At 36.4% G+C, this 27,699-nt stretch overlaps 1 protein-coding gene across 4 annotated transcripts in view; it reads right to left on the bottom strand.

Annotated features, from left to right (window-relative positions):
- Positions 1–27,699, bottom strand: part of RASAL2 (RAS protein activator like 2) — a 347,490-nt gene that overhangs the window by 266,485 nt on the left and 53,306 nt on the right. Inside the window, exon 1 of one of the 4 annotated variants that reach the window (XM_063104405.1) lies at positions 6,693–6,823. The exons of the other annotated variants lie outside the window; for them this stretch is intronic. Within the exon in view, the coding sequence (XP_062960475.1) occupies positions 6,693–6,765 (73 nt within the window). The 5' untranslated portion in view covers positions 6,766–6,823. Of the gene's footprint in view, positions 1–6,692; positions 6,824–27,699 lie in introns of those variants that run through there. 4 annotated transcript variants of the gene reach the window in all.

The raw sequence follows: 27,699 nt of genomic DNA, 5'->3' as shown, positions 1-27,699 counted from the left end.
GAATATTTCTGGATGGAAACAAGAGCAGCAGTAGTGAGCTCTGCAAGAGAGGCCTAGAAAACTAGGTACGGGGTGTAGGGTAGGAAGTGGACTTCTCTTTCACCACATATCCTCACAGATGTTACAATGTTTTCCATACTCATATGTGAGTATGGAACTTTCCCCCAAAAAAAGTTAATAAAAATTTTTGAAGTTAAATTGACGGTATTAATCATTCCCATAATGTAACTAAAAGGGGGGGGGGGGAAATGCATGTTAAAATCATAGAAGTGAAAAGGACCTAAGATGATTCTCTACCATTTTATTAACGAGAAAACTAAAACAATTGAGACAACTTTGTTATTCTAAAGTTAATAGTCAAGTCAGTGACATTAGCTCTACAATCACCTCCTGATTCCCAGTAATGTACCATGTACTATATGATTCTCACTATCTCATCTCAGCTTAGTACAGAACAGTAAAACTTTTCTAAAATCTTCTTGTGACTCTTGGTAAGCAACACATAGCAATCAGAATGACAATAATTTTTACCAATTTGAAAACAGGCAACTCAGAACCTGAAATCTGGCAAGGATGATTATTTTTTAAAGCAAGCTCAGGAAGGAGCTGAATTTAGCTCGAGGAGGAACTAGCTACTGCCTGCAATTGTCCTTGAAAAGTAAATGCCAAAGTCAAAGCACTCATGCATGAACTTTTTACACTGTTTAAATCCAGAGGCACAAGCAGGAAATTAATTAGCCTCTCATTCATTACCTGTTTTGGCCTTCTTGATTGACCTAATAATAACTCTTCCCCAATACAACCTAATCATCTGAGAATTTGGTCTAGAAACAGTTTAAACTTCATCTAACCTATGGAACTTGTTTTATCTTAGGTGCCACCCTGATAAGAGAAGACCCATTAACTCTTCTTCCTCCACAATATCCTTGCTTGGAAGCATTTGTTAGGCCACCATTCAGATTATGTGTGTAAGAAAAGACACCTCGTCTCAGCAAAAATTTATGAAAGCTTTTAGAATATTTCAACTTAATATAGTGGAAATTGTATTAACAGGTAAATATTAATCTTGGATGGCAAATATAAAGGAAAAATGAAGAGAACTAGAAGAAAGAATCCTGAAACCAACTCTCAAATGGTTAAGATATAGACAGACATAGGTAGATGACATATAGATACATGAGGAATATAGACATTCTAAAAAGGATACTAGGTGAAAATACCATATGACCTAAATTAAGCATTTAGAGAGAGGTCTAAGAATATTGCTTACATTTTCCAGGAGAGAAAGATACTAATGCTTTTTTCATATCATACTAAATTATTAGGAAACAAAGATTCTTCTCGAAAAAAGTAACGAGCAAGAGGAAGAGGCTGCCATCAACTTATAAAATCTATCCTAATGTCACTGCCTCTCTTAAGTGATTTCCATAGAGTATGAACTACAGTCATACATATGGGAATAATCAGAAGAGGGGAGAAGGGGGCTAAAGAGAAAACTCTAAATGTTAGACTTGATTACAATTTAAAATACTTATTTAAGAAAAAAAAAAAGAAAAAGCTCATTTTTCACAACTGATATTCTGGAAAACTTTACCCAATGATTAAAATTCCCCTCCTGTAATGCAAAAAGATAAAGACCCAATGATAGTATTGTTAGCCTTCCTTTTAAGTTTTAATGTGATGGTTTCAAACGAATTATATTTTCAAAAATAGATTTCCTTAATTTCAGGATTTTAATCCTTACTTCTTCTGGTCAAAAGGAAAGAAATAGTGGTAAAAGTAAGGCTACTCTAATCTTAGTTGATCTCAGGGATTGCCACTGTGCTCCAAGGCTCAAAGAAAGAGAACAGGCTCCTTTCACACCTGTTAGATGCCATCATGACCTCGGGGACTCCTTTAAAGATCTATTGAAAACTATCTCCACAGAAAAAATGCACCTAAAAACATAAGCACAAATTGTATAATTTCAGGGAGTATGCAAGACCTTTGTCCTACAAATGAATGACAGGCTTATACACTTTCCACCAAGGCAAATGCTATATTTATATGTATGCTACAATGTGATAATGATCTTTTGTTTTTCATTTATCCTATACATCCTAAGGTAAAGATCATTATCTCTAGAAACATGGATACCAAAAATGGTCCACACTGCCTTACTGAGGACACACTAGACTGTCAGAACTATTTTCCCGTTGATCATTTCTCTAGGGCAGAGATTCAAAATAGGAGCTACATACCCCTCTAGTAGGCACGTTGGAAATTTGTGAGAGTGTTTTTGGTTACCACAGTAACTAGAGGTTGCTCCTGAGGTTTAGAGTTCTCTCCCTCTCCTACTTTGGATGTAGAAATGGACATGTACATTAGACATCTTGGAATGCTGGAACATTCATACAAAGTGAAGAATGTCCTTGCATTCATGTGGATGCATGACCCATTTATAATTATCTAAGCCTGAAACTTAAATCTGTTCTACACATAAACAAAAAACATTTTGCACAATTTTAATATACGCTGAATTTCTAGGAATTCAATTACTAAGTAAAGAGATGAAGCCTGTATTTTATTTTGTTTGGAACTTTACCTTTTTGGAAAACCATGTCACCAATGGCAACAATACTTGTGGTAGCTGAGTTGCCATTGAAGTAAACTTATTAATCTGCATTTCAAAATGCCGTGATTATGGTCATTCTATACAGTCAGGTGCAAGCATCTGACTACCTCATGTCTTCTAGTGTAGTATGCTTGAGCATTTACATATTGAAATACATATTATTTTATTCTAAATTATTTTTCTCATTATTTCTAATTTATAGTACTTAAGTATTACCGTACAATTACTTTTGACTTATGTGTGAGGTAGTTTACACTATCGATTTTACTTAGGATAAAAAGAACATCACAAAATATTTGCTATGACAAGTGGACAGTAGTCTGATAGGGTTGAGAACCACTGATCTAGAAATAACAATTTTAAATTTAAATGAAAGACTGTCAAACTTCGTTACAAACAGAATTTAATATTATTAAATGGTAGCTTGTAGGATTAATTTGTGGGGCATTTTTATCTATCTCCTTATGCTAAAGGCTGGGATTATGGCCAGCTTGTCTCTACTGAATCCACCACCATTTCCACAGGTTATTAGGCCACAGTTAGAAGCAGCCATTCCACTCACCTTAACCTTTGACACACCATTACCTGAGCCAATTTGTAGATCTAATACTTACTTTAAAAAAAAAAAAAAAAAAAAGCTCGTTTTTCACAACTGATATTCTGGAAAACTTTACCCAATGATTAAAATTCCTCTTCTGTAATGTGAAAACATAAAGACCCAATAAAGACTACAGTATTAATTATGGGAAAGCATAGTTTTAAAACGGGGGTGGATTGAGGTGGGTGGGCTTTACCAAAAAGCAACTTATAAAAATTAGTAGGTGTTTACACTTGCCAGAGGGCTGCCTTCTTAACATTCTACTTTAGATTTTAAAGAAATACATGTCATGGAAGAACTGAAAATAGAGAAAACTCTTTAATCTACTTCATAAATGTTTAATTCTCCAGTCAACAATTTATTTACTATAAAATGCAAGTCAAGAATCCACTTTCAAACGTCATAAATCTTTCTAAGCAACCAAGTAACAAAGAGTACTGTCTATTCTCAGTTTATTCTGTTCAGAAATGAGGAGCAATTTAAATAAAACAAGAAAAGATAAATCTAAAATAAATGAGAGTGGGGAGGATGGAGAAGGATATAGTCATGCACTAAGGCATTTAAGAGTGGAAATAAATGTATTCATAATCACTTAGCCGAACTGCTATTTTAAACCTTCCATTCTTCCATGACATGTATTTCTTTAAAATATAAAGTAGAATGCTAAGAAGGCAGCTCTCTGGCAAGTGAAAACACCCTACTAATTTTTACAAGTTGCTTTTTGGTAAGGCCCACCCACCTAAATCCACCCCATTTTAAAACTGTACTTTCCCATAATTAATAGCATAGCCTTCATTTTAAAGGTTGTAAGTAGAAGTGCAACTGATCTCTACATTTAGAACTCAGCATATGATTGCTTACACTGAAGGGTTAATTTCAATAATAAATAGAATAATGGTTGGGAAAGGTACAAACTTGAGAATTGTGGAGAGGACTCTTCAATTAATAAGAGTGACACAAGCAGGACCAATAAGACTTCTGTGTATCTCTTAGCTCATACCTCCTCACAAGGTAAAAAATATTATCTCTTGCATCTATTCAATAGTTAGCATCCTCATTATACACCCAAAGGCAGGAAATTAGTGTCAAATATAATGATTAAAAAGAACACTTTTTAAAAACGAACTCATCTGAATAACTGATCCCACTGAAAAGTCAACAAAGCCCTTATCTAAAAGATACATAAAAATAAATGAATACTTCATCAAAATAAAATCTTCTGATCAGAACTGTCAGATTCCTTGAGGTTTTTCTAAGGTGTGTGAATACAGCTTGCCAATCATAGAGGGAAGAAAGAGTAACCATTCCGATTAAGTAAAACTTGAAAATATTCAAATATAAAGAATATATATTAGGAGTACTTTTACTTTAAGTATACACTGGCTAACTAGGTGTCAAAAAATGTCAGAAAACTGACAGATTGAGCATTTTTGAAGGACAGGCAGACAATTGTGTATATCAATGTCGAAAATAATTTTGTGGTTAAAGACTGTGTCTTCTATTGCTCTCACATACAATAATTACTGCCTCAATAAGAGATGAAAACTAAAGATACGTTAAATGAAAAAGTTTTGCAGTTAAAAGAATGAGTAAATCTACAATTAACTTGAACATTATCATACATGTTCAAAACCATATTAAAATTAGACTTTGGTTTCCATACATGAACTATAAAACACTTGGTGACAAACTCTAAAATTCCACAAAATAATTAAAAGTAATGAGTCACTATAAAGAGTTTATTCTGTGTGATACACTACCCACCTCCCATGTGACAGTGCAGATGTCACCACTGACTGCAGTGAGGTTCAACGTAAACTTCTAAGCAAAAATCTCACAAATCAAGTGCGCATTTCAACGAGGTTGTAGAGCTAGCAATGCTACTGTTGAGACCCTGCAGGCCACATTAAAGATGGAACATATCACAATCTCAAATTTTAAAATGAGACAGGAAAGTGGGACTAGAAAATATCGTACTGAAAATAGAAGTTCCTTTTCATAGATTACCAGTAAAAACCTTGGATTGCAAACTTCAGACCTTTATAAAATACTTTACAAAAAATAAACCTCAAGAAATTGAGCTAAAGGTGTGGAAAAAGAAAATTCATGATAACATTTCTGATAAATTTTCTCCTTGAAGATATATATGTGTGGTATTTTGCAGTCATAAAACACTATAGTTTCTGGTCTGTAGCTTTCTTTTTTTAGTTTGTCATCTAAAGTAAGACTAAATCTGAGCTATTTTCATATTATCTCTGATTTCAACCTTAATAAATGTGTTCGTTAAAACTGGGGGGAGTATTTAAGTTCAAAAGTGCACAGGATTTTATAAAAACTGGACCATATGCAGGTGTGTGCTTAAGGAATTTTCTGCCCATTTTGCCAGAAGCAGGATGCCATCTGCTTGTGCCATAAATCAAACTAACCCTCAGCAGTTTCCAAAGTTGACAGGAAAATCAAGTTGTTTTGTTAACACTGAAAATACACTCTAAATCCAAGATTAACTGTTACTTTTAAAATGCTTTTATACATACTTAAAATCTTGCTTTCCCCTTTCAAAACAGTGTCTGTCCTTTCCTCACACAACTACTTTAAAAAGAAAAATTAAATTAATGCAAATCCGATTTCTAAATAGCATTCTCTATTAAGTAACTGAAAATCTATTTTTTTGACTCATTATCTGAAAAATAAGCACATCTTTTATATTTGAAATTAGTTCTACTTGGATAGGACAGATAACAAATAAGAAAAAAAGCACAATAAAATCATTTACATGGCTATTTTTCATAGCAGCCGATTAGAAAACAGAAATCTTAATTCTCTCATTCTATTATTGCTTTATCTGTCTCTTGAACCTAAACTTCAAGTCTTCTGGGCTAAGGATAAAGTCCACTGTCATTATGTGCTGTGTGTAAATAGTATAAAATACCAATAACTAATGGCTTTATGCACATTCTAAGTTACTGTACACATTATTAAAGGCTAAAGAAAACTCTGAAAATGGAAAATATCTTACCAGATCTTGTTGGGGGGAAAAAGCCTCATTGGATGTATCAAATAGGAAATTTTTTGTTTGATCATTTTAACAACTAGAAATATCTTCCTCAAAATAGATGCTAGAAGGAACTGTAATAAAACTGTGAAAATCCACATAAATAGCTAAAAATTCAATTTAAACTTAGAAATGACTATTAACTGATTTTTTACATTAATTCAGCATTTCAGCTTTTGGACAAGCATAGCAATAGGGAGATATCTAACCCTATCTCTTTTAAAACTATACAGAACTTTTAGCCACATCCTAGCCACATTAGGCACCTACCAGATTTTATTTTAGGATATCTGTCATTTCATAGAAAACTTTCACCAGAAAATTCCTGCCACTTGAATAACAAGCCTTGACTCTTTTGAAGTATATTAATTTAAAAATCCATTAAGTCATCACATTAATATTGTGTCACACAGCTATTATTTTCATACCTGGCAACACTGAGATTGATTGCAAATGAGATAGGAGGTGCTCTGTTTCTCTGGTTTGGGTTTCAGGACACATCTCTGGATTTTAAGCCAGTCTCCAAGGTCTCAAACCGCTCCTATAAGCCCTCCCCTAGAGGAGAGTTACTGTTGCTCCTTGGACCTACTTTTGGCACCAACAGCAGCTAAATTGAGACCACAAGGGCCAACTTATGCAAACCCAGTGGTTGGGCATGCTCAGTAGAGAGGAGTTGTATAACCCTGGTAGGAGAGCATGTTCAGTAAAGTGGAATTTATCCTTTGATGACCTTCCACTAGGGGTGCTAAGGAGCATAGAATATTCTTGAATATGTTCAGTGCATGTGATAGGATTTGATCCAAAAGAGATTAACTGAGCATGTACAAGACAATGTTACATAACAGGGAACCACCCCTTATTGGATATTCATTAGATAGCATGAATATTTATTAGATAGTATGAATATTTATTAGATGGTTTTTTAAAAGCTGAATCCCAGTAGGAGGCAAGGTTGCTTCTCACTTTCCTGGGCCAACCTCCACTTTGCCAGCTGAGGTGTATATGCTTTATTTTTGTGTTAAACTTAACTTTAGCAGGTGGCTGCTCACTCACTTGAGCCAGCCTGTACTCTGTACTAAACTTAAAATGTGTATTTCCTACTTTGTGTTAAATTTAGAGTGGGCCCTGCTCAGTCTCTGGAGGTAGGCCACACTCTCTCTGTGAAATCTGTATTTCTTATTTGTTACATTAAACCTGTTCTCACTTTCTACTGTGACTGTTCTTGAATTCTTTCCTGGGGCAGAGTCAAGAACCTGGTAGGAGGGTGGGGTGGTTTGAGGCCAGCTATCCAGCCTTCCCAGACCCTCTCCTTTCATATCACAAACACACAACCCATTAAAAAAATTCCTCCTACCTCCCTTGTTTATAGCACAAGAAACAAGGTCTTGTTTATTTTCAGGAAGCTGAAAACTGATCAATTTTGCTTTGATGAGATCAGTGAACACTTATGGGGAAACTGGGTTTGTTGATGCCAGCAACAGAGGTGGGTAATGTGGGTTTTGTGAACTGTGTGGGAGTATGTATTTGCACATGTGCATAAAGACAGGGAAAAGATGCAAATTATGAATGTACTTCTACTATCTACTCATCTATAACTAAAGCCTCTACAGTACATCATGCCACCAAGAATTAGGTTGACATTTGTCATGGCTAAGACATAATGAACAAGGCAACTTGGGACAAGGGATATTAACTCTCCCTGGACCTCAGCTTCTTCATCTGTAACATTAGCAGGGAGGTCTAGTTTGGTTTATAAAGTTCGTTTCAGTTCCAAAATGCAAACATTCATTGAATATCAATTTTTAGGGATATAATGATTAATAAAACATAGTTCAGGGCGGCTGGCTGGTCGTGGGGGCTGACCGCCACTTTGCCACGGCAGGAGAGGCTGCCTCATTTACAGGCAACAGCTTTGAAGTGTGGAGCAGGAAAAGGACTATTTCTTAGCTGCAAAAGCGAGTCTCTAAACAGGGAACACGGCGCCAGGGTTGCTGTGGATGCAGACAGGATCCCGGAGGGCGGGGCCGCGCTGAAGGCGGCCAGCTGCCCTATTCAGGATTCGAGGTTTCAGGCTGGCATTAAAGAAGATTCCTGGGAGCGCCCGAGCCGCGCCGCAGGACTGACTGAACAGCCCAAGGCGGCAGCGGCTGAGAACGGGGAAGGCGACAAACCAGAGGCAGAGAGTGAGCGCCCAACCTTGCAGAGCCCTGTGAGTGACCCCTGGCCCAGCCTTGCTCGGGGAGCTGATGCCCACCTGGCTTCCGCCTGCATCACCGGGTCACTCACCGCCCTGGGGCTGCCTCCATTTTCCAAGCTGCTGGCAGCTCCGGCCCAACTCGGCTAGGCTAGGCCCCTCACTGAGCCTTCCCATTTGCTTGCCCAGGCGCGGGGCTTCCCGGGGCCTGCAGGCCGGCCTCCCCTCCCACTCCCTCCGCGGTTCTCTGGTGGGGCTGGTGGCGTGGGGCGTCCCCAGCCAGTGTTGGGAGGGCAAGGAAGTATGGACGGGGCCGACTGTCACTCCACCGCACCCTGGACTCCGGCCCCCGGTAAACTTCCTGTTACTGGGAGGCAGATACCATCTCTGCGGCCACCAGTTCAGAAAAAAGCCTAACCAATTTCTTATTGGGAATAGTGTGGTAGGAGAGTTCCCAAGTCCGCTTGAACCTGCCGGAGAGCTGGCTGCAGGTGGGCGCTAGACTCGATCCATGCTGGGGGGATACAAAGGTGAACAAGTCCCGAGAAAGATCTACACAGTGCTACAAAGGCACCCAGAGCGACTGGTCGTCTGTGCCTACCAGAAACCTGGTAGACTTCCTGGACGAGGCGGTGCCGAGCAGGGTCTTAAAGGCCCAGCTGATAGACGAGGGTTGCAGAAGACACGTCCCAGCCCAGCACAGTGCGCACAGAGTTGGGAGACGTGCGGCCAGGGAGGCGGAGACTTGACAGAAACCACACACCCGGTGGGATCGCCACTGCATGATCCAACAGCCCGGGCCAGAGCACACGGAACGGGGAGAAGTCCTGCACAGGAAGTGAAAGCTCAACAGAGATCACACACCCTGTGGTACGTGATCCACCAGCCCAGCAGAGTCCAAGCTGACCAGAAAGGTGGCTCCCCAGAGAGGCTCAAGACCCGAGGCAACCATACACACAAAGCACTAGAGGCCAACTGAGCAGTCACGGAGGTAGCCATACCAAATTGGCAACCACAACAACATCTTGGTTGGTCATTAGTCTCAAACCAGTGGACTGTGAAACCCCCTGCCACAATGAATAAACAACAAAAAAAAGATACCAGAAATACAAAAAAATCAAGAAAGTACACCACCAAAAGTTACTAAATCTCAAACTCTAGATCCTAGAGAACAAGAAGCCCTTGAAATGACTGACAAGGAATTTCGAGTGATAATTCTAAGGAAACTGAATGAGATACAAGAAAACTCAGCTAGACATCATGATGAAACGAGGAAAAGTATACAGGATCTGAAAGAGGAAATGTACAAGGAAATCAATGTCCTGAAAAAAAATGTAGCAGAACTTGCTGAACTGAAGAAGTTATTCAGCGAAATAAAAAACACAACGGAGAGTTTAACCAGCAGGCTTGTTGAAGTTGAAGAGAGAACCCCTGAACTTGAAGATGGGCTGTTAGAAATAACACAAGCAGACAAAAAGAAAGAAAAAAGATTCAAAGACATGGAAGAAAATCTGAGAGAGATATCAGACAACTTTAAGCGCTCAAATATCCGAGTCATGGGTATTCCAGAAGGGGAGGAAAAAGGAGAGTGCATTGAAAACCTATTCAACAAAATAGTGGCAGAAAACTTCCCAGGTATAGGAAAAATCACAGATCTTCAGATCCAGGAAGCTCAATGATCTCCAAACATATTCAACCCAAAAAGGCCTTCTCCAAGACATGTCATAGTCAAATTGGCAAAACTCAGAGACAAAGAGAGAATCTTAAAAGCTGCAAGAGAGAAGCGTCAAATCACCTATAAGGGAGCCCCTATCAGGCTAACATCAGACTTTTCATCACAAACCCTAAAAGCTAGAAAGGAATGGGATGATATATTCAAAATACTAAAAGACAAAGATTGCCAGCCAAGAATACTCTACCCTGCAAGGCTGTCCTTCCGAAATGAAGGGCAAATAGTATATTTCTCAGACAAACAAAAACTGCAGGAGTTCACTACCACACGACCACCCTTACAAGAAATCCTCAAGGGAGTACTGGGTTTGGTTCCTGAAAAATAACTACCACTGCCATAAAAACCCAAGAAAGATCAAAACCCACTAGTATAATAAAAATGGCATTCATGAAGAGAAAACATGCAAACAAAAATGCTATCTACAACCTAAGGAACCAACAAACACAGAAACCAAACAGTAAATCAGAGAGCAAGGAACAAAAGACACCTAAGACAACCAAACAACCAATAAAATGCTAGGAATAAATCAACACCTTTCAATAACAACTCTTAATGTAAAAGGCTTAAATTCCCCAATCAAAAGACACAGACTGGCTGACTGGATTAAAAAGGAGGACCCAACTATATGCTGCCTACAAGAGACCTACCTCACCCATAAAGATTCACATAGACTAAGAGTGAAAGGATGGAAAAAGATTTACCATGCAAACAGAAAAGAAAAACGAGCTGGAGTAGCTATTCTTATATCTGAAAAAATAAACTTTAAACTAAAAACCATAAAAAGAGACAATGAGGGACACTACTTAATGATAAAAGGATTGATCCATAAAGAAGACATAACAATCATAAATATGTATGCACCCAATGTTGGAGCAGCAAGATTTATAAAACAAACTCTACTAGATCTAAAGAAGGAAATAGACACTAATACCATAATAGCAGGGGACCTGAACACTCCACTGTCAATATTAGACAGATCATCTAGGCAAAGAATCAGTAGAGAAACACAAGATCTAAACAAGACTCTAGACCAATTGGAATTGACAGATATCTACAGAACATTCCATCCAAAAACCTCAGAATATTCATTCTTCTCATCAGCACATGGATCATTCTCCAGGATAGATGACATATTAGGTCACAAATCAAGTCTCAATAAATTCAAAAAAATTGGAATTATCCCATGTATCTTCTCAGACCACAATGGATTAAAACTAGAAATTAATAATAAATGAAACTCTGGAAACTATACAAACACATGGAAATTAAACAGCATTCTACTTAATGACATATGGGTCCAACAAGAAATCAAGCAGGAAATCAAAAAATTTATTGAAACTAATGAAAACAATGATACATCATACCAAAACCTGTGGGATACTGCAAAAGCAGTATTGAGGGGCAAATTTATTGCATTAAACGCTCACTTCAGAAGAATGGAAAGATGGCAAGTGAAGAACCTAAGACTTCACCTTAAAGAACTAGAAAAACAAGAACAATCCAAACCTAAAGTTAGCAGACGGAAAGAAATCATTAAGATCAGGGCAGAACTGAATGAAATTGAAACCCAAAAAACAATTCAAAAGATCAATGAATCAAAAAGTTGGTTTTTTGAAAAGATAAATAAAATTGACAAACCATTAGCATGGCTAACAAAAAAAAGAAGAGAGAAGACTCAAATAACAAAAATTAGAAATGAAAAAGGCGATATTACATCTGATTCATCTGAAATACAAGGAATCATTCGAGATTACTATAAACAACTATACGCCAACAAATGTGAAACTCTGGAGGAAATGGATAAATTTCTGGACACACACAAGCTCCCTAAACTGAACCATGAAGACGTAGAAAATTTGAACAGACCAATAACAATAAAGGAGATTGAAGCTGTTATCAGAAGGCTCCCAACAAAGAAAAGCCCAGGACCAGATGGATTCACAGCAGAATTTTACCAAACATTCAAAGAGGAATTGACACCGATTCTTTACAAACTATTCCAAAAGATTGAAACGGACGCAAATCTCCCAAACTCATTCTATGAAGCAAACATCATCCTGATACCAAAGCCAGGCAAAGATATAACCAAAAAAGAAAACTACAGGCCGATATCCTTGATGAATATAGATGCAAAAATCCTCACTAAAATACTAGCAAACAGAATACAGCAACACACACGTAAAATTATTCACCATGATCAAGTGAGATTCATCCCAGGGATGCAAGGTTGGTTCAACATACGCAAATCAATAAATGTGATACACCATATTAATAAAGTCAAACACAAGGACCATATGATCATCTCTATAGATGCTGAAAAAGCATTTGATAAAGTTCAGCACTCATTCATGACAAAGACCCTCTATAAGTTAGGTATAGAGGGAAAGTATCTCAACATAATTAAAGCCATATATGACAAACCCACTGCCAATATCATCCTGAATGGGGAAAAGCTGAAAGCTTTTCCTTTAAGAACAGGAACTAGACAAGGATGCCCACTCTCACCACTCCTATTCAACACAGTGTTGGAAGTACTAGCCAGAGCAATCAGAGAAGAGAAAGAAATAAAGGGCATCCAGATTGGAAAAGATGAAGTCAAACTGTCCCTGTTTGCAGATGACATGACCCTATATATCGAACAGCCTAAAACCTCTACAAAAAAACTGCTGGAATTGATAAATGATTTCAGCACGGTAGCAGGATACAAAATCAACAAACAAAAATCAGTAGCATTTCTTTTCTCCAATAGTGAACATGCAGAACGAGAAATCAAGAAAGGCTGCCCATTTACAATAGCCACCAAAAAATTAAAATACTTAGGAATTGAGTTAACCAAGGAGGTGAAAAATCTCTATAATGAGAACTACAAACCACTGCTGAGAGAAATTAGAGAGGATACAAGAAGATGGAAAGATGTCCCATGCTCTTGGATTAGAAGAATCAACATAGTGAAAATGTCCATACTACCCAAAGTGATATACAAATTCAATGCAATCCCCATCAAAATTCCAAAGACATTTTTCTCAGAAATGGAAAGAACTATCCAGACATTTATATGGAATAATAAAAGACCACGAATAGCCAAAGCATTGCTGAGCAAAAAAAAATAAAGCTGGAGGCATAACACTACCTGACTTTAAGCTATACTACAAAGCTATAATAACCAAAACAGTATGGTACTGGCATAAAAACAGATACACTGACCAAGGGAATAGAATAGAGAATCCAGAAATCAACCCACACACTTAGTTCCATCTGATCTCTGACAAAGGCACCAAGCCTATTCACTGGGGAAGGGACTGCCTCTTCAGCAAATGGTGCTGGGATAACTGGATATCCATATGCAGGAGAATGAAACTAGATCCATACCTCTCACCGTATATGAAAATCAACTCAAAATGGATTAAGGATTTAAATATACACCCTGAAGCAATAAAACTTCTTAAAGAAAACATAGGAGAAACACTTCAGGAAATAGGACTGGACACAGACTTCATGAATACGACCCCAAAAGCACGGGCAACCAAAGGAAAAATAAACAAATGGGATTATATCAAACTAAAAAGCTTCTGCACAGCAAAAGAAACAATTAACAGAGTTAAAAGACAACCAACAGAGTGGGAGAAAATATTTGTAAAATATACATCTGACAAAGGATTAATATCCAGAATATATAAGGAACTCAAACAACTTTACAAGAAGAAAACAAGCAACCCAATTAAAAAATGGGCAAAAGAGCTAAGTAGGCATTTCTCTAAGGAAGATATACAAATGGCCAACAGACATATGAAAAATGCTCAACATCACTCAGCATCCGGGAAATGCAAATCTAAACCACACTGAGATACCATCTCACCCCAGTTAGGATGGCTAAAATCCAAAAGAGTCTGAATGATAAATGCTGGCGAGGTTGTGGAGAAAAAGGAACTCTCATACATTGTTGGTGGGACTGCAAAATGGTGCAGCCTCTATGGAAAATGGTATGGAGGTTCCTCAAACAATTGCAGATAGATCTACCATACGACCCAGCTATCCCACTGTTGGGAATATACCCAGAGGAATGGAAATCATCAAGTTGAAGGGATACCTGTTCCCCAATGTTCATCGCAGCACTCTTTTCAATAGCCAAGAGTTGGAACCAGCCCAAATGTCCATCATCGGATGAGTGGATACGGAAAATGTGGTACATCTACACAATGGAATACTACTCAGCTATAAAAACGAATGAAATACTGCCATTTGCAACAACATGGATGGACCTTGAGAGAATTATATTAAGTGAAACAAGTCAGGCACAGAAAGAGAAATACCACATGTTCTCACTTATTGGTGGGAGCTAAAAATTAATATATAAATTCACACACACACACACACACACACACACACACACACACAAAACCTGGGGTGGGGAAGAAGATATAACAACCACAATTACTTGAAGTTGATATGACAAGCAAACAGAAAGTACATTGTTGTGGGGGAGGGGCGGAGGGAGGAGGGTGGGAGGTTTTGGTGATGGGGAGCAATAATCAGCCACAATGTATATCGAAAAAGAAAATGAAAATAAATTAATTAATTAATTAATTTATTTATTTAAAAAAAAAAACAAACAAACATAGTTCAGGCTCTAAAGATTGAATCAATGAAAAACTCAATCACCATGTTCACTGTTCCTAAGTAAAACGTGTGTGCGTGTTGTGTGTGTGCGTGTGGATATGTGCATACACATGTGGACAGTTGTCCCTCGGTAAATGTGGGGGATTGATTCCACGACCTCCTGTGAATACCGAAATCTGCAGGTGCTCATGTTCCTTATATAAAATGGCATAGTATCTGCATATAACCTACACATATCCTCCTGTATACTTTAAATCATCCCTAGATTACTTATAATACCTAATACGATGTAAATGCTATGTAAATTGTTATACTGTAATTTTTATTTGTATTATTTTTATTGTTGCATTATTTTTATTGTTTGTATTTTTTCCCTGAATATTTCTGATCCACAGCTGGTTGAATGTGAGAATGCTCAATCCATGGATACAGAGGCCTGACTGTACATTCATACATGTGCGTGAACATGCACACACACACACACACATATAAATACCTGAAGAACAAAGCATGTGTTAAAACCTTGGTCTTATGAAAAGGAAAACATAAGTGATAATTGGCAATACATCATTCCACCAAAATAAATAATCTATCAAGCACAGTACTACCCAAGAAGAAGCCTTAAGTACCATGCTCAACACCCAGCAATACATACTTTTGTCTCCTTTTAAAAAGAGGAAAAAGATACTATATTTACAGAGGAAAATAACATCAACAAATTTACTGATAGTTTATTTTCAGGAAACCATTTAGAACGTGGAAGGGGAAATACAGTTTAAACCACACACGCATGCATGAGCACACATGCACGAGCACACATGCACATGCACACGCACACACACACAGCCACACCACAATGTTACTCATCACTGGAATTCTTGCTTAGATTCTTAAAAATTAAATACATTTCCCCTAAAAATTTTGGGCCTGTTTCATTTGGAATGAATCATTTTTTTCAATAATTGGAATTAGAAAAGACATTACTCTGTCTGATTGTTGGCATAATAATGATTGCCAAAATGGAAATAAGATGTTATAACTGGAGTCCTGAACTCAGAAGAGCACCACATTTTTGCCCACCCCCTAGAAACAAAAACAGTCAGTAAGTAGTATTGGGAATTCTGGAGTTTATTTCTACGTTTTATCAGTTGCACTGCCTTCCTTTTATATAGTGTTTTTCTTTAACTTTTTATTTTAATAGTTTCAGACTTAGAGAAAAGTTGAAAGAATTGTATGAATTCATGTGTACTTTTCACCCAGATTACACAAATGCTCATATTTACCACAAATGCTTTATCATTTTCCCTTTTTTCTTTTTAAACAAAAGTATAAAAAAGAATAAAGTACTTAGGAATAAACTTAACAAAAGAAGTGAAAGGCATGTCTACTAAAAACTACTAAACATCACTGTCAGAAATTAAAGACCTAAATAAATGCAAAGAAATCCCACATTCATGGATTACAAGATCTAATAGCATTAAAATGGCAATATTCCCCAAATTCATATATAGATTAAACAAAGTCCCTATAAAAATCCCAGTTGATTTTATTTTTGCAGAAACTGATCCTAAAATTCATATAGAATTATAAGGGACCTCCAAATAACTAAAACAATCTAGAAAAAGAAGAAAAGGTTAGGGTACTCACACTTCCTGATTTCAAAACTTACTACAAAGCTACAATAATTAAGGCTATGTGGTACAAACATAGGATAGATCAAGGGAATAAAAATAAACCCATACACTTATGAGTGATTGATTTTGACATGAGTGCCAAGAGAACTTAATGTTTGAATAGTCTTTTCAACAAACGGTGCAGGGTTGACAGGATAACCACATGTGAAAGTATGAAGTTGGAACCCACACGTCACATCACATACAAAAATTGACTAAGTGTGGATAAAAGACCTAAATATATGTGCTAAAATTATAAAACTTTTAGAAGCGAAAAGGCATAAATCTGGATGACCTTGGAGTGGGCAATAGTTTCTTAGATAGGACACAATAAGCAGACACATTAAAAAAATAGATAAACTGGACTTCATTAAAATTTAAAATCTGGGGCCGTCCCCGTGGCTCACTCGGGAGAGTGCGGCGCTGGTAGCGCCGAGGCTGGCCGCGGGTTCGGATCCTATATAAGGATGGCCGGTGGGCTCACTGGCTGAGCATGGTGCGGATGCACCTAGCCAAGGGCTGCGATCCCCTTACTGGTCAAAAAAAAAAAAAAAAAAAGTTTAAAGTCTGTGTGCTTCAGGATATCAAGAAAGTGAAAAAACAACCTGCAAATAGGAGAAAATATTTTCAAATCATGTATCTGATAAGGTTCTAATATCCAGAATATATAAAAAATTCTTATAAATCAATAATCAAAAGACAAATAACCCAATTTAAAAATGGCAAAGGATCTGATTAGACATTTCTTAAAAGAAGATGCACAATGTCTTATAAACACATACAGAGATACTTAACACCATTTGTCACTAAAGAAATACAAAACAAAAACCACAAAGATACCACTTCATACCCACTAAGATGGCTATAATGAAAAAGATGGACAACAGCAAGTGTTGATGAGGGTGTGGAAAAATTGAAATCCTCATTCATTGCTGGTGGGAATATAAAATGGTGCATTTTGGCAGTTCCTCAAAAAGTTAAGCACACTTACCATATGACCACGATATTTCACTCCTGGGCATATACCCAAGAGAACTGCAAACATGTGAACAACAAATTTGTTCACAAATGTTCATATTGGCATTATTCAAAATAGTCAAAAAGTGGAAACAACCCAAATGTCCATCGTCTCATGAATGTGGTACATTCATACAATGGAATGATATTCAGCATAAAATGGAATGACACAGAACTGATATATGCTATAATGCGAATGAACCTTGAAAACAGTATGCTAAGTGAAAGAATCTAGTCACAAAAGGCCACCTTGTATGATTCCATTTATATGAAATGCAAAGAATAAGCAATTCCATAAAAACAGAAAGTAAATTAGTGGTTGCAGGGACGACTGAAGGAGGGGAAATGGGCAGTGACTATTAATGCACAGGGGGTTTCTCTTTGGGGTGATCAAAGTTCTGAAATTAGACAGTAGTGGTGGTTGCACAAGATATTGTGCAAAATACTAAAAACAACTTAATTGTTACTTGTTAAATAATAAATTGTATGGTATGTGAATTTTATTTCAATTTAAAACAGTGTTTAAGGGAAAAAAAGAAAAGAAAAACAATGAGTTTGAGACCTCTGTGGGTGAAAAGAGAAAGAAAAAAAAAAAAATAGCAGGACAGACACTTGGAGAAACCCTGGCCTGTGAGGAACAAAGAAGAAAAAGAGGCCAGGGAAGCAGTAAGAGAGAACGTGCAGTTTGTTATGTCAAATAGAACACTGCAGTCAGCAGTGTCACACTCTTTGGGAACTAATTCTGAGTGATGAACATGCCTAACACAACAGTTTAAGTTCTCTCTCTCTTACAAAAGAAGCCTGGTTACCACTATTCTATCCTATTTGCATAGTTGGGGGGCCAGTCCCACACATTATTGAAAGCAATCAAGCTATCTTTCTAAATCAGGCTTTTCACTGTCTTACTGACCTTTTCTTCATTAGACAGGATTAATAAGGTTGATTCGATAGATTTAATATAAATGGGACCCCTTTATTACCAACCTAATCTTAAGCTCATTTCATGAGTTAGTTATTAAAAGAAAATCTATTCTCTTGACTATCTTATAAGGTAATAACTTTACTACTTTACTGTTTTATTAAGTCACTATTTTTTTTTCCTCTGCAGTATTGTAGAAAACTATTGTGGTTTTCGAAACCACAGGACAATTTTCCTAGAGACTGACTATAAATTTAAAAGTTCTGACCATTTTGATTTTTGCTTTAGATACACTCATCCAAAGTCGTAATTTATGGAATATATGCAGAAAAGTTAAAAAGTGAAAGAGTTTCTTATTTTTCAGTTATTGTCTAATAAGTGAAAGCATTTCTGAAAAGAATAGGTAGACAAATGAATATGTTTGTTTTGAAATACTTTCCCTGCATCACTTTGTTTTATTTTATTTTCTAAGGCATCTGAAACTGTTAGGCTGTAAGCAGACTAACTTGTCAGCCAAGACAAAGTCTTGGCACTACTCTGAAATAAGATATACCAGGTCTACCCTTCCATATTGTGTGGCTGGCCTAGTTAGAGGATGTATATACATGACAGTCAAGAGAGACATCACCAATATGCTAAGGTGATGTTATCTCATGAACAATGTTTCTTGTGTCAATGATATGCATGGTAAATAAAAGACTAAAATATGAAGGACAAAGAATTCAAAAACAAAACCCAAGATATCCAGTATAATACCAATCTACACAATTTAGTGTGAAACATGAAATAGTATAAGCTTAAACACTCTTTTAAAGATATTTTATTTTCCAAGAATAATTTTTAAATTAAGTCTTCTGTTATTTATATTCCAAACTTCAAGTTATATTTTATCTTATTGGTTCCAGTGTAATTAAGACCTTTATATGACTATATTTTGCCAATATAGGGCTCACAAAGTAAATATTATCCAGTAATCTGAATTTAAGTTTTAGAATCTAGAAGTAATCAAGAAACATTTCTATTAAAATACTTTAATGTTTGCCTGTTGTCCCATCAGAAATATTGGAATGAAATTGATACCTACTAAAAGACAGTTACAAAGCAAATATTTTCCTCTTAAGAAGAGGAAGCATCAAGTAAATTTTAAGTGAGAAGTTCATTTACATATTTCACAAAGAGCAATTTGAGGATTTGAATTACAAGGGGAGAGAGAACATGGGGATCAAAGTAACAGGTGCTTCCAATATTTTGAGAAAGCTTCCATGATACTAGCGGTTCTTCCATTAACTTTGTCTATAATAAGAATCACTACCACTTATGGGGTACCTGCTATGTACTAGATGCTACATACAAATTGTCTCATGTAATCCTCAAAAATAATATTATTTTCTCCATTTTACAGATGAGGTAGATAAGACTTGGTCAAGTACTTTGTCCTAGCACACACAAGGCATGAGGCAGAACAGGGTTTTGAACCCAACTTGGTCTAATTCCAAAACCCATTCCTTCATTGTACTATGATGCCCCACTGTCTGTTTTTTTAAAGTAGGGTTGCATACTTAAATGCCAAAAGGGGCCTTACAATCAAAATAAAATGTATGTGGTGAGTTAAACACATAGAGAATACCACAATTTTACAACCAAATATAAACCTGCCTACCTAACCTGGCCTCTTGATACATTTTGTGTAAGCATAACAAAGCACATGAACAAAATATGTCCATTTGCCACTAACCTGCCAGTTAATTTAACACATGTTAAAAAAAAAAATCACCAAATGAAAATCAATAGAAGATAAACAATCTTAGAAAGATGGTATTTTGTTTTTGTTTTTTTTTTTAAAATAAGTCATTTACACATGAGGTGTAGGGCTGAAACCAGTCATCAATGAACAGGTAAATAACGCATGGACATTTTTTACAGTAACTCCTTTAGTTCTGCATCTTATATATAAACCTTGTTGTAATAAAAAAACTCTGTAGTAAAGCATCATTTCATATTGGCAGTCCCCTACTTTTATATATAGCATTTCCAAAGATGTACTTGAAGGCTGAATGTATGCAAGCCTAAAAATAGACTTATATACTACAATGGTGGATATGTTCTCAGAGAGCTAAAAGATATAATTAAATCCCTAATTATTGCTTGAAGGCACTACCTGTCACCTGTTACCACCCTTACCCCAAACCACCAGGCCAGGGAGCAGCAGATAATATTCATGGGCACCCCAACTTCCTGTAGCTTTGGGAATCAAAACCAGGTACTTCTCCTTCCTATGGGCCTACAGCCCTTCCACTGACCAAGTCCCCACTCGGCACAAGGGCAAAAGCTGGGTGGTAAAATGGCAGAAGGGTGACAGAAAAGGCAAGGCAGGACCTGCCCTGGGTAAACTTTGTGAAGACTCAGGAAACAGAATATGGAAGATTCAATTCTACATGCAGAAGGGAGTTCAGGAAGTCAATATATACTATTCAAAAACATGATTTTTATGAAAGTCAAGGCCTGTACTATCACTTGATACCCACAAAGGAGGCTACCCATAAGGCCAGGTACTATAAGAAGAGAGGATACACACAAGTAGGTATTTAGGTTAAATAAAATTGCTGATTTATAGATTAAATACTACATTGATCTAGGCACTTGTGAAATGACACTGCCAGGGATCTTACACATAATCACATTTTTTTTTTTTTTTTTTTTACTGTATACCTAACCTTGTATTTAGCACTTGGATCTACAGTCCTCCCTCACAGAAATACAAAACAAAAACAAAAAATGCCTGCTCTTCTTTGATGTTCATTGTCTTAGTAAATGCCACCACCATCTGCCTGGAAGGCTAAGCCAAAGCTCCAGGAGTCATCTTTGACTTTTCCTTAAATTCATCACCAAGTCCTCCTCAGATGTAATCTTCTCTTATGTCTCTGAATCTTCTCTACTTTTCCCAGTCTCCAAAGCTGCCTCCCTAGTCTGAGTGACACAACCTTCCCCTGAGCACTGTAGCAGCTTCCTAGCTGTTCTTCTCGTCTCTACCCTTGTCATCTTCTGATATATTTTTGCCATAGGAGAGACAGTGGATATGTCTTCCAGATTGGAAACTGATCATGTCTCTCACCCTACTTGATCTTTGTATGGTCAATCATGGCATTTTGGATAACGATCAAAATTCTCAACATGTTCTAAAAGCCCCAAGGAGCCTGGCCCTTGCCTGAAAAACTTTGATCTCTTTGCTGCGTCCTCATGACCTTCTTTTATTTTTATTTTTTTATTTTTTTATTTTTATTTTTTTAATTTTATTTTGTCGATATACATTGTAGCTGATTATTGCTCCCCATCACCAAAACCTCCCTCCCTTCTCCCTCCCCCCCTCCCCCCCAACAATGTCCTTTCTGTTTGTTTGTTGTATCAACTTCAAATAATTGTGGTTGTTATATCTTCTTCCTCCCCCCCCCCGGTTTGTGTGTGTGTGTGTGTGTGTGTGTGTGTGTGTGTGTGTGTGTGAATTTATATATTAATTTTTAGCTCCCTCCAATAAGTGAGAACATGTGGTATTTCTCTTTCTGTGCCTGACTTGTTTCACTTAATATAATTCTCTCAAGGTCCATCCATGTTGTTGCAAATGGCAGTATTTCATTCGTTTTTATAGCTGAGTAGTATTCCATTGTGTAGATGTACCACATTTTCCGTATCCACTCATCTGATGATGGGCATTTGGGCTGGTTCCAACTCTTGGCTATTGTAAAGAGTGCTGCGATGAACATTGGGGAACAGGTATACCTTCGACTTGATGATTTCCATTCCTCTGGGTATATTCCCAACAGTGGGATGGCTGGGTCGTATGGTAGATCTATTTGCAATTGTTTAAGGAACCTCCATACCATTTTCCATAGAGGCTGCACCATTTTGCAGTCCCACCAACAATGTATGAGAGTTCCTTTTTCTCCGCAGCCTCGCCAGCATTTATCGTTCATAGTCTTTTGGATTTTAGCCATCCTAACTGGGGTTAGATGGTATCTCAATGTGGTTTTGATTTGCATTTCCCGGATGCTGAGTGATGTTGAGCATTTTTTCATATGTCTGTTGGCCATTTGGATATCTTCCTTAGAGAAATGCCTACTTAGCTCTTTTGCCCATTTTTTAATTGGGTTGCTTGTTTTCTTCTTGTAAAGTTGTTTGAGTTCCTTATATATTCTGGATATTAATCCTTTGTCAGATGTATATTTTGCAAATATTTTCTCCCACTCTGTTGGTTGTCTTTTAACTCTTTTAATTGTTTCTTTTGCTGTGCAGAAGCTTTTTAGTTTGATATAATCCCATTTGTTTATTTTTCCTTTGGTTGCCCGTGCTTTTGGGGTCGTATTCATGAAGTCTGTGCCCAGTCCTATTTCCTGAAGTGTTTCCCCTATGTTTTCTTTAAGAAGTTTTATTGTCTCAGGGTGTATATTTAAATCCTTAATCCATTTTGAGTTGATTTTAGTATACGGTGAGAGGTATGGATCTAGTTTCATTCTCCTGCATATCGATATCCAGTTATCCCAGCACCACTTGCTGAAGAGGCAGTCCCTTCCCCAGTGAATAGGCTTGGTGCCTTTGTCAAAGATCAGATGGCAGTAAGTGTGTGGGTTGATTTCTGGATTCTCTATTCTATTCCATTGGTCAGTGTGTCTGTTTTTATGCCAGTACCATACTGTTTTGGTTATTATAGCTTTGTAGTATAGCTTAAAGTCAGGTAGTGTTATGCCTCCAGCTTTATTTTTTTTGCTCAGCATTGCTTTGGCTATTCGTGGTCTTTTATTGTTCCATATAAATGTCTGAATAGGTTTTTCCATTTCTGAGAAAAATGTCTTTGGAATTTTGATGGGGATTGCATTGAATTTGTATATCACTTTGGGTAGTATGGACATTTTCACTATGTTGATTCTTCCAATCCAAGAGCATGGAATATCTTTCCATCTTCTTGTATCCTCTCTAATTTCTCTCAGCAGTGGTTTGTAGTTCTCATTATAGAGATTTTTCACCTCCTTGGTTAACTCAATTCCTAAGTATTTTATTTTTTTGGTGGCTATTGTAAATGGGCAGGCTTTCTTGATTTCTCCTTCTGCATGTTCACTATTGGAGAAAAGACATGCTACTGATTTTTGTGTGTTGATTTTGTATCCTGCTACTGTGCTGAAATCATTTATCAATTCCAGCAGTTTTTTTGTAGAGGTTTTAGGCTGTTCGATATATAGGATCATGTCATCTGCAAACAGGGACAGTTTGACTTCATCTTTTCCAATCTGGATGCCCTTTATTTCCTTCTCTTCTCTGATTGCTCTGGCTAGTACTTCCAACACTATGTTGAATAGGAGTGGTGAGAGTGGGCATCCTTGTCTAGTGCCTGTTCTTAAAGGAAAAGCTTTCAGCTTTTCCCCATTCAGGATGATATTGGCAGTGGGTTTGTCATATATGGCTTTAATTATGTTGAGATACTTTCCCTCTATACCTAACTTATAGAGGGTCTTTGTCATGAATGAGTGCTGAACTTTATCAAATGCTTTTTCAGCATCTATAGAGATGATCATATGGTCCTTGTGTTTGACTTTATTAATATGGTGTATCACATTTATTGATTTGCGTATGTTGAACCAACCTTGCATCCCTGGGATGAATCCCACTTGATCGTGATGAATAATTTTTCGTATGTGTTGCTGTATTCTGTTTGCTAGTATTTTAGTGAGGATTTTTGCATCTATATTCATCAAGGATATCAGCCTGTAGTTTTCTTTTTTGGTTATATCTTTACCTGGTTTTGGTATCAGGATGATGTTTGCTTCATAGAATGAGTTTGGGAGATTTGCGTCCGTTTCAATCTTTTGGAATAGTTTGTAAAGAATCGGTGTCAATTCCTCTTTGAATGTTTGGTAAAATTCTGCTGTGAATCCATCTGGTCCTGGGCTTTTCTTTGTTGGGAGCCTTCTGATAACAGCTTCAATCTCCTTTATTCATAATCACATTTTTCAACCATTCTAATATCGTATTTTCTTCTATTTTAATTAGTATTATCCACATATATATCAGTGTATCAGGTTTTTAACAATGACCTTTTCATTGCGTTTTTTTAAGAATAGTATTTATTTGAAAGTTTAATAATGTTTTATGCCTTACCGCATCTCTCTTCTCTACCTTCTCAACAGGACATGTTAAATGCCATCCATCTAAAAACCCATCATTTACTCTTCTATGCAGGAGTTGCTGGGTGGTTCTAAAGAAAGTCAGATACTTGCACTTTACCTGACATCTACCACTCTTCCATTTTAATTCACTTTCATGTGCAGTTCTTTCAAATAAAAAAATTATGCATCTGAGCACAGCTGATATTCTGACAACGAAAAGTACATCTCCTCTAACCTTGCCCATGATTTACTGTTATAACCACTAAAGTGCCACATTAACTCTCATACCATGTTCTAAGTTTATTGTTTATAAAGAATCCACTAAACCAACACATTACTCATATATATTGCTGATATAATGAGTAGGGGGAAGAGGATAGAAATCACACAATTAATGCTTACTGAGAGAGATAGCTTGAATTCTCTGCATTTTTGTATATGCTTTCAGCAGCAAATAGTGAATAATTTGATAGCTCAATTCATCTTTAATCTGACCCAAAGAGAATCACTTTTAAACTTCCAGTTAGAAATTCTTGGGCTACAAGTTTCTATTATAAGGCAGTAATTACAAGCTCTAGCCGTGCAGAAAATATTACCTGAACAGAACTTAAAATATCTTTTGCAATTAAATACGTAGTAATCATTAAGCAAGTCACAAAATATAAGGGTTTTTGTTTGTTTTTTGTTTTTTGCAGGGGAGGTAATCAAACACTATTTTACCACAGGTTTCTGGAAACCATGAACTCAAATGGCAGATTACTAATTACTGGGAAGGAGAAGTGATCTTGGTTCTACATCAACTTAGACACAGATGTAATAGAGCCTAACTAAATTGTTCCTTGCATGGAAAAGAGGTGTAATATTCCCAACAAAGTCCTGTGGAGTACACCCACAGTCAGTTGAAAGACTGTGGTAAAGTCATTCATGGGGGCTTTAAGTAGAACTGAGAGAGAAGTCCAACATATTCGGCACATTTGCTAAAGAGAAAGAAAAAATATCAAGATGACAGCAATCTGGCAAGATATGTCTCCTACATCACAATAGATGTAGGAGGCTGCTTTAGAACTGAAAAAAAAAAAGTACCCTGGAAGACAGTAACAGATTTTTTTTTTTTAAGGTAACATGTAAGTTATAACAACAGAATTGTCACCACCACACTTGTAAAAAAACTTTTTTTCTGGTTTATAACGTACTCAATGAGCTATGTTCTTCAGGGGATAATTTTTTTCTAAAAAATATCTTAAATTTTAAACATAAAGGACAAGTTTATTAGGGAAAGTATACACAAATTATAAGACATTTTGATTAAGAAATTTTGTCAGAAGACAAAAAGCATGCAACCTTATGATACTCAGAATTGAGTGGTCTACATCACAATGATACTATGTTTTAAAATATTTTAATGACCCCTGGAGCAATAGAAGAATATAGAATAAAAGTCCTTTTTCCTGGTACTATATGTAGTTTATCTGCCCAAACTCTCCTTTATAGTTTATAGAACTGGATTTTAATGGAGAAAAAGACTGAATCAATGACAGAACCAAAATGAATGACTATTTCTTTCAATAATATATTCAGTTAGTTACCTGGGCCCCAAATCTGAAAGATATCCTTCTCCTTTCTTTTATTCCTTTTAATTAATCAATTACTATAGCCTAATAAGTCTTCTTAAAAATGTTTCCTATCTAATTAACATTGCCTCAAAGTATCATCCCTAAATATTGATAAATTACATGATAGGTTACCTGTTCACAAATTCTTTCATACTCCTCCTCCCAGGAGGTGGGCTTACTTCCCCTTTCCTTGAATATGGGCTGGACTTAGTGACTTGCTTCTAAAGAATATAGTACGGAAAGAGAAAAATAGTAACTTTGTGGTGGAGAAAACTGACAGAAACCACCTTACCAGTGATCAATGTTAACATCACCAGTAAAAAGTCATGTTTTAAAAAATCATTTACCCCTTGATATGACACAATAAGAAGGCTTCTTCACCTCTGTGGTATTCTTCCCTAAAATGTATAAACCCAGTCTAATCAGGAGAAAATTTCAGGCAAACCCAAATTCAGAGACTTTATACAAAATCTCTAACCAGTACTCTTCAAAAGTATCAAGATCATGAAGAACAACGAAAGCCTAAGAAAGTGTCACAGAACAATGAAGACTAAGGAGATGTGACAATTAGATGCAAAATGGTATCCTGAATTGGATCCTGAACAGAAAATGGGTATTAGTGGAAAACTGGTAAAATCCAAATAATCTGCAGTTTAACTAATAGCACTGTATCCATGTGAATTCCTTAGCTTTTATCATTGCACCATGGTTATATAAAATGTTAACATCAAGGGAAGCTGGGTGAAAAGTATATGGGAACTCACTGTACTATTTTACAACTCTTACATGAATCTAAAATTATTTCAAAATAAATTTTTTTTTTCAATTTCTAACCAATTTCTAGCCATCTTCCTTTGCTTTCTAAGAGCTACCACCCCCGTTCATTAGACATATCATTATTACTGAGATTTTCTAGATTCCCATGTCTTTAGGATCTGCCCTCTCTAATTTATCTAACATATATTGAAGGACTAATTTTACCAAACTATATCATCTCCCTATTCAAAAACTACAGATTTTCCTACTCAAAAACTATAAACGACTTCTCAGTGCCTCAGTGATATTTATCACTAAGCCTATCACTTAAAGGATATCTATAAACAGTCATACTCTGCTTACGTAAATTTTGTCTTTAATCATATAATTAAGTGATAATTTAAAAAATTTTTTGATTCAGTAATAATCCCAGGCATCCTGGGCAATAATGGAAATAATAATAATAAAAAAAGTATGGCTTTTGCTTTTAGAAAATTTATGATCTTATTAGGTAGATGATGGTTATTTTGTATTTTTATTTTATTTTTCCATCACTTTACTGAACTTTTTTAGTAATTTTAACAGTTTTTGTTCAATTAATCCCTTTGTTTTCTCAAAATTTCATATCTTCTATAATAAAAGATAATTTTTTATTTCCTAGTATTTATATCCACTTTTTAAGGGCCTAAATTAGTTTCATTTTCATAAAAATAATTTATATAATTATTTATATTATATATTATATCACATACTATATATTAT

The sequence above is a fragment of the Cynocephalus volans genome, chromosome 8 (assembly GCF_027409185.1).
Source record: "Cynocephalus volans isolate mCynVol1 chromosome 8, mCynVol1.pri, whole genome shotgun sequence".
NCBI classification, from domain to species: Eukaryota; Metazoa; Chordata; class Mammalia; order Dermoptera; family Cynocephalidae; genus Cynocephalus; species Cynocephalus volans.
The sequence above is the reverse complement of the archived record's forward strand: the minus strand, read 5'-3'. Positions and strand labels throughout refer to the sequence as shown.